The 7887-nt window shown below is 42.9% G+C and overlaps 1 protein-coding gene across 2 annotated transcripts in view; it reads right to left on the reverse strand.

Annotated features, from left to right (window-relative positions):
* LPCAT3 (lysophosphatidylcholine acyltransferase 3) overlaps positions 1-6465 on the reverse strand; it is a 43554-nt gene extending 37089 nt beyond the window's left edge. The window contains exon 1 of one of the 2 annotated variants that reach the window (XM_066358212.1): positions 6209-6465. In XM_066358212.1, coding sequence (XP_066214309.1) covers positions 6209-6359 — 151 coding nt within the window. In that variant the 5' untranslated portion in view covers positions 6360-6465. The remainder of the gene's footprint in view (positions 1-6208) is intronic. The other variant, XM_066358211.1, reaches the window with a different exon arrangement.
* Positions 6466-7887: the final 1422 nt, after the last annotated feature.

Genomic DNA, 7887 nt, shown 5'->3' on the forward strand with positions numbered 1-7887 from the left:
TTCTCATGTGTCTTGATGGGGGGGGGGGACTACAGCAGAGCGAGTGACTTGATTAAGCCGGCAACCTCTGGGCTTCAAGCCAGTGACCATGGGGTCATGTTTATGATCCCATGCTCAAGCCAGCGACCTGGCGCTCAAGCTGGTGACCTTAGGGTTTTGAACCTGGGTCCTCCATGTCCAAGTCTGACACTCTCTCCACTATGTGACAGCCTCGTCAGGCATGAAGTTTTGTGCAATGTAAGATACTGGAGTGTAAATAAGTAATTGGAAACATATATTTAAAAGAAATCCTCAGGCCCTGGCCAGGTAGCTCAGTTGGTTAGGAGAGTTGTCCCAATACACCAAGGTTGATGGTTTCATCCCCAGTCAGGGCAGATACATGAAACAACCAATGAATGCATAAATAAGTGGAAAAACAAACTGATGTTTCTCTCTCTTTTCTTCCTCTCTAAAATAACTAACTAACTAAATAAATAACAAAGAAATCCCCAAGTAGGAAGCTTTAGCTTATGATGGCTGTGGATTAGAATAAAGATAGTTTACAAATATAGACTATATCTAGACCTTAGAATTGGAAGAGGACTTGAAAGTCATTTAGGATCACCCCCTTATTTTATAGTAGAATTCTTGGATCTTGCTTTCTATTATGATCAGAGGTCCCATTTGTTTAGTTTATGCTGTTTAACTTCCATCTAGCTTAGCTTTGGTCTATTTATATTGTCATTGGAATGCTACCTGAAGAAAGCTTTTTGCATTGAAAAAGGGATTTAATTATGAAGGGCCAGAGCTGACTTTGGTCCAAAGGAAACTAACCTGCAAAACCTCCTTTGATTGTAAACATTGCTAACCCTAGTGATGCTAATTCTGAACCTCTGAGGAATTAATCCTTACCCCAAGTGCATTTTTGATCAGCCAAGCCACAGTCACGGCCACTGCTAGAGGACACTCATACTAAATGGGGTGGCCATCTGCTCTATTTGGCCACCTCCAGCTTTGGAAGCTGAGAGCTATCTCATATGCTGATTACATCTTGGTTTAACCACGTAAGAGTGAAAAGGGAAAAGGATATCAAGTACATTTATCTTTTCCACCCCCACATGCTCCTCCCAATTCACATTAGGCAAAATGCAAGGACTATAGAGTTGGGTAGAAATGAGTGGGACCTTAGGAAAGTCACTTAACTCCTGAAGAGGTTTCCTATCTGCATAAGGGTTAAAAAAGTACTGTAATTATCTTGTGGGTAATTGACAGGTTTAGGTGGAATATTCTAACAATGTCTGGTATGCAGCAAATCCTTAATAAATGTCAGCTATTGTTATCAACAAGCGGGTAGCAACATACTCCATCAACACGAATTAGGTTCTATTCTCTCTTATAAGCTTTTATATGGCATTTCATTTCCTCCCAGATTCAATTATGGTGCCAGTATGGACTCCAAAAACTATCTTTAGCCCAAATTCTTTTCTGAACTTAAGACTAGACTTCACAATTTTCAGGACACATACAGGTGCCCTTGGAACCTAAAGCAAATCCAAACTATATGATTACCTGGCACCAAACAATATTTAACCTTCCTCTTGACCTCTGCATTTGTGAAAGATACCATCATCTTTCCAGCGATTCAGGTAGATAGGCAGTGTTTAAAAACTACCCTTTATCTTCCATTTAATCAGTTGTAAAGTCATTCATTCAACAAATATTTACTGTACCTTTTCTATAAACTAGGTACCGTGTTAAACTCTGTGTATACTGCGGTAAACAAAACTTCCATGTTTTCTCTCCTCATTTGTAAATATATAATGACAAATCAGAATGTATATTTGGAAGGAAATTTCAGTCAGTATGAGGAAGTACAACAAGGGACATACTTTTTAAAAAGAGAGAATCAGAGGCCCTGGCCAGTCAGCTTGGTCGGTTAAGAGTGTCATCCTGAAACGACAAGGTTGCGGGTTCAACCCCTGGTCACAGCACACATAGGAAGCAACCAATGAATGGAACAACAAATGAATGTTTCCCTTCAGTCTATCCTCTCTCTCCTTCCCTCTCTCTGTCTTAAAAAAAAAAAAAAAAAAGCAAGCCCTAGCTGGATAGCTCAGTTGGTTGGAGAGTTGCTTGGAGCGTTGCCCTGGAGGGTGGAGGTTGCCGGTTCGACTCCCCAGTCAGGGCACATACAGGAGCAGCTCGATGTTCCTGTCTCCCCCTGCCTCTCTTTCAAAAAAAAAAAAAAAAAAGTGTCAGAAAAGAACTTGCAGAGGAAGTGATAATTTGAACCAAGACCTGTAAGAACAAAATGAGTCTGTCAGGTGTAACAAGTGAAGAGCATTGTAGGCAGCAGGATGAACAGGTACAAAGCCTCTGAGGTAGGAAGGGGCTTAATGTCTTTTCTGAGGAACTGAAAAAAGGCCATGTAGCTAAAAGGCTGCAAACTTGCTTAAGGTGAGAGTGGAGCAGCAGGCAGGGGCTTACCAGCCATGTATGAAAGCCCCTGAAGGATTCTGAGCAGGAGAGGCACAGGAGAGGCACAGGGTCGGACAACTCTGGCTGCTTTTGGAGAATGGACTGGAGGGGGCAAGAACAGAATTGGAGACCAGTCAGGAAGCTACTTGGGTGGTTCTGGTGACAGATGATCAGTGGCTGTGGTGATGGAGAAAAGTGGATGTATCCGAGACACAATTTGGAGGTAATATTGATTTAACTTGGTGACTGGGATGTGGGGAGATGACAAGGATGATTCTTGGGTTTCTAGCATAAGCAGCTGCGTAGGTGTAATTACTTACAGAATCTACCTCACATGATACCCCTCCTTTCCTCTCTTAGTGCAGCCACCTTGCTTCCAAGTCACTATAATTATTTAGATCATGTTCCTTCTCTTGTCTATGTCCACTTCAAATTACCCTTCAATGTATTACTCCCTAACACAGCTTTGGTTATATTATTCCCCTTTTAAATATTTCCAATGGCTCCCTATCATTTACTTAATTAAGTACAAACTCCTTACCTTGGCTTTCAAGGCTTCATACCCTACCTTTCCAGTCTTATTTCCCACCACTTCTCTACTTAAGTCCTGCCTTAGCCAAACTGGACTCCTGACTGCTCCTTGGAAGTGTCACCATGTTATTACCTCAGTGCTCATGCTATTCCCTCTGTCTTATCTCAATCAGCTGAAACCTTATTCAACTTTCAAAGTTCACTAAAGGTCCAATTTTTAAATCTCATAAAGCTCTGTAATTCCCTTATGGCCCACAGATATATCTGCCTTTTATTGTGGTTATTAGAGTACTTATCTCATGCCCATTCTCTGCTCACTAACAGACCATACATCATACCTTTGAGTGCATAGTTCTATTACTCATACTGCACCATTGCCTTTGCCCTTGTAGGGTCAAGCATACTGCTTCGCTCACTGTAGGTACATTTTATTGAATTTACTTGGAACAATTCATGTTATTATGCTAAGGAGTGATGAGGCCCAGTTGTTGAAGATGTTTTCCAGTAGTGTTTGCCAGCACCAGGGCTCATAGCAAACTCATCTTCTACCAAACTGCCTGCAATCATACCCAGGATATACACACACTAATAGAGTCTCTGACTATTCCCAATACTCCAATACAACAGTCCTAATGAGCTTATTCTTTCCTTGAAATACTGAATATTAAAAATTATAGTCTCTAACTCGGAATTTTTCAAGCTACTTGTAACCCAATAATGGGTCATTAAATTAATTAGTATGTCATAAACAACGCTAAAAATAAAATAGCTAAACACGCTGCCTACAGTAAGGATAAGTAGTGTTTCCTGAAACTTTTGTTTAAAATATGTATCTACATATATGTGTGTACTACACATATGATGTAAAATATATTCCTTACCATGGGTCTCAGTCAGAAAGGTTTGAAAGCTAGTGCTTAAATGCTCTCCAGCCCACTCCAAGATCAGCACAGGAATTCAAGCAGGGCAAGGAAGATGATAAGGACATAGTAATGAGAGACTAATTCAAAATTATTCACACCTTAAAAAGTAAATGTCTGATATACCTAACTCTTCCCTTGGGGTATCTGCATTTAGGTACTTTTTTTTTTCATTTAGGTACTTTTAACCCAAATTAATCTTGAATTAGTAGGAAGTGAGCCAGAATTAATTTTGGACTACAAGCCTTCTTGGTACCTATACAAGGATTTCCTCCAGTATACCAGTTCCCCAAGAGACCTGGGTTCAGGAGCCAGGAACTCTATTGCTGAAAGGCTACTGGTTTCTAGATTATAATACACAGAAGTGATAATATGAAACAGATTTTCAACCAGAATGCATTATTCCTCCCATACACATCAGGCTAATCAATTTATGTTTGCATGTATGTATTTAACCTAGTTCTAAAAAATACATTCCTATATATCCATGTGGAAGAGCTATGCCTTGATATGAGGCAACATGAAGCCCCTTGAGTTACTGAGACAGTGGCACATGTGAAATAGGAAGGGGGGATATGGGAAATGACAGAACGGGTAAGGGGGCTTAGGAGGGGTAAGGAGGATACAGAGAAGACAATTTCCCAGTCAGTTGTGTGCCATGATAGTACAAAACAGTTGCCCACCAGTAGTGCACAGGTAATATTTGATGGGCAGCACAAAAAAGGATAAATTCCCAGTCCTGGTTCCCTTTAACAGGCTGCCCCCTTATAATCTGTTGCTACTTGTGTTAAATTCTCAATTTATAGCTGAGAAACCAACAGTGAGTTTCCTAACTAAAGTAAACACTCCTAACTGCCAGTCACAATTCAAAGAAATAACTGGGTCAGAAACAAAGTTAGAGTAGGAAGTTAAAAGCTACTGTAGTGCAAAGAACCCTAGATAGGAATGTTGGTAAGTTTGTGTTAGAACTGGGCAACACTGAAGAAGTCACATAACCTAAGGCCTGTTCCATCTCGAAAACTTTTAAATTCTACAAGGGAGAGAAAGGGCGACCTTTATTTGGAAAAAAGGAAGATCATTTTGGTTTGATATGTAATAGGCAAATGGCAATGATATTAGCCAAGGTTGTTTAAATATGAATTAATGCCTCTCCCATTATCTAGATTGGTTAACACTCTTAGGTGATATTATATATCAATGTCCTACTGACTACTGGATAAATTCCAATTTCTTTCTGGCATTTAAGGCATTCCACAACTGTCCAACTTTGTACTGTTCAGGTCTTTAACCCTCTGCTCTTGTCCCAGTCCTGTTTGCTTAATTCTTCTCCACCCCCACTGTCCTAGCTAAAGTCCCATAAAATCTTCACAAAACCTTCCAACTACTCAAATATTTATATATCAAAACTTGACCTTTGAATTCCTACAGAACTTTACAGCAATCCTATAAGTAGGCATTATTGTTTTCATTTCATAGGTAAGAAAACTAAGGTCCAGAGAGGGTAAGAGGCTTGCCCAGGATTCCACAGTTTCTAAGCAGCATGCTGCGTCCACATGTTGAAAAAACCATGGAGGAAGGAGGCAGTAAAAAAGAGCCTATAAACCAGTTATAACTTAGCTTGTTGTGACACAAATTCAGATACACCACATCCTTTGAACTATAAAGGTAATGAACGCTTGGGGTAGCCACGGATAGTTTATAAGCGGGTTGTCAATCCTGTTTCCCAAGCCCAGTATCAAAACCGATATTTCAGGGTGAATTACAGGTGGGTGGTTAAGGGGAAAAAAAGCAATATGGCACAAGAATATTAGAAAGAGGAACGAAAAGAGATTAAAGTGTAATATAAACTGGCAATGTACAAAACAGAGACTCAGAGTATGGAAATGAAGAGGCCCACAACGCTAAAATACTTAAGTTAGGGGGCTTATGCTACTGATAAGCGCGCCTGTGAAGGTTGATACCAATAAGAGCAGTGCACATGGCCAAAGAGTAGAACTCACGAGAGACAAATAAGGACAGGTCGTGGGGACACGGGCTAGATCATGGTATGCTGAGAGGGTGGTGGCGCTAAATGAAGGGTACAGCAGGGGTCGAAGAGAAAGGTGAAGAGGTTCAGAAGGCACATCACCCCCAGACTGGAGACAAGACTTGTCATTCTTTCAATTGCTGATTGGTGTGTTTTAGGATTCACATCCTCACACCACAAAGCCCTCCTGGATGACTCTGGGTAGAGGTGGAAGTCACGTCCCCACTCCCCGCGGACTCCGTGAGAGGGCGGAAGGAGGCACGAGGGTCCTTACCCAAGAAAATGGAGATGATGAGCCGCAGCGCCTGTTCTGACGCGCCCAGGGACGTCGCCAACTTGTTAAGGCTCAGCTCCTCGAAACCCCACCGCAGCACCCTTGCCAGCTCTGCCACTGTTCCCACGTCCCCCTCAGCAGCGGACGCCATCTTAGAGGCGGGCGCCCCCCAGGGACCCCTTAGCTCCGTGCGCCCCGAATGTGGGCACAACGCTCTAGCTTCACCCCCAATTCCGGCCCAGCGCCCGCCCACGGCGTTCGCATTGGCTGCAGACCCGCCCAGTGCTCCAGGCGCTCCCGATTATTGGCCGGCCCTATTAAGGGGTGGGGCCTAACGCACTAAGGTAGGCAGAGGGCGGGGCGGAACGTTTGTAATGCAAAGGTGACTCGACCCGAGAGCGAACGCCGGGTTGCCCGGAGGGGCGGGGCTTGGAACCGGGAACTAGAGTTGTGATTGGAAAAGTCTAATGCCTTGGGCAAGGTAATTGTACAACTCGGTTCTAACTGTTTAGGGGAGGAGTCGGTGAGGGCGAATGTCCGACCGGCTCGTGCGCTGCCTTCTCATTGGCTGAGATGGAGCAGGCGAGAGTCGGGGAGGGGGGGTCAGTCCCCCGACTGCGAGGTTACTCTCGGTCGCTGGCGCGCCGGGGTTACTGGGGCATGTAACGGAGAGGGCGGGAAATCCTGCTGCGGCTTCGCGAGCGCCTCCTAACGGTGTCTCCGAGCCATTTTTAAACCGTTAGCTGCTTGCACTCCCAAAGGGTCTCGGTAGAGCTCAGCACCCCAGAACACTATTTGCTCCTTTTATTTCATGCACCCTTTTTCATGCACTTTCTTATATTGAAACGTTAGGCCTGACCTGTGGTGGCGCAGTGGATAAAGCATCGACCTGGAACGCTGAGGTTGCCAGTTCAAAACCTGGGCTTACAAGGCACATACGACAAACAATCAATGAGCCACTAAAGTGAAGCAACCATGAGTTGGTACTTCTCATTTCTCCCCCTTCTCACTTTCTCCTCGCTCTGCAAAATCAATAAATAAAATCTTAAAAAAGAAAGAAAGAAACGTTACCTTCCCATGAGAGGCGGTGAAATTAAGATAAGCCGATTTAATCATTCTTTTCATTAGTTACTACATAATACAGGTTTATGATAAAAGTTCAAGCAGTAGAGGAATTTAAAAATAAAATAAAAATCCTTTTGCCCCCACCCTGCTTCTCATCCTTATTTCCTAACAGGTAATTACTGTTCAGATTACGCTAACAGTGTTAGCAAGGATGTGGAAGAAAAGAAACCCTCATGCACTGTTGGTAGAAATGCAGACTGGTGCAGCCACTGTGGGAAGCAGTACGAAGAGTTCACAAAAAATTAAAAATGGAACTGCCTTATGACCCAGTGATTCCACTTCTGGAAATATATCTGAAGAAATCCAAAACACTAATTCAAAAGAATAGATGCACCCTATGTTCGTTGCACCATTATTTATAATATCCAAGATTTGGAAGCAGCCCAAGTGTCCATTAATAGGTGAGTGGATAAAAAAAGCTGTGGTTCATTTACACAATGGAATACTACTTGGCTGTTAAAAAGAATAAAATCTTGCCTGACCTGTGTTGGCTCAGTGGATAAGGCGTCAACCTGGAAACACTGAGGTTGCTGGTTCAAAACCCTGGGCTTGCC

Source organism: Saccopteryx leptura, chromosome 1 (genome assembly GCF_036850995.1).
Source record: "Saccopteryx leptura isolate mSacLep1 chromosome 1, mSacLep1_pri_phased_curated, whole genome shotgun sequence".
In the NCBI taxonomy this organism is placed as follows: domain Eukaryota; kingdom Metazoa; phylum Chordata; class Mammalia; order Chiroptera; family Emballonuridae; genus Saccopteryx; species Saccopteryx leptura.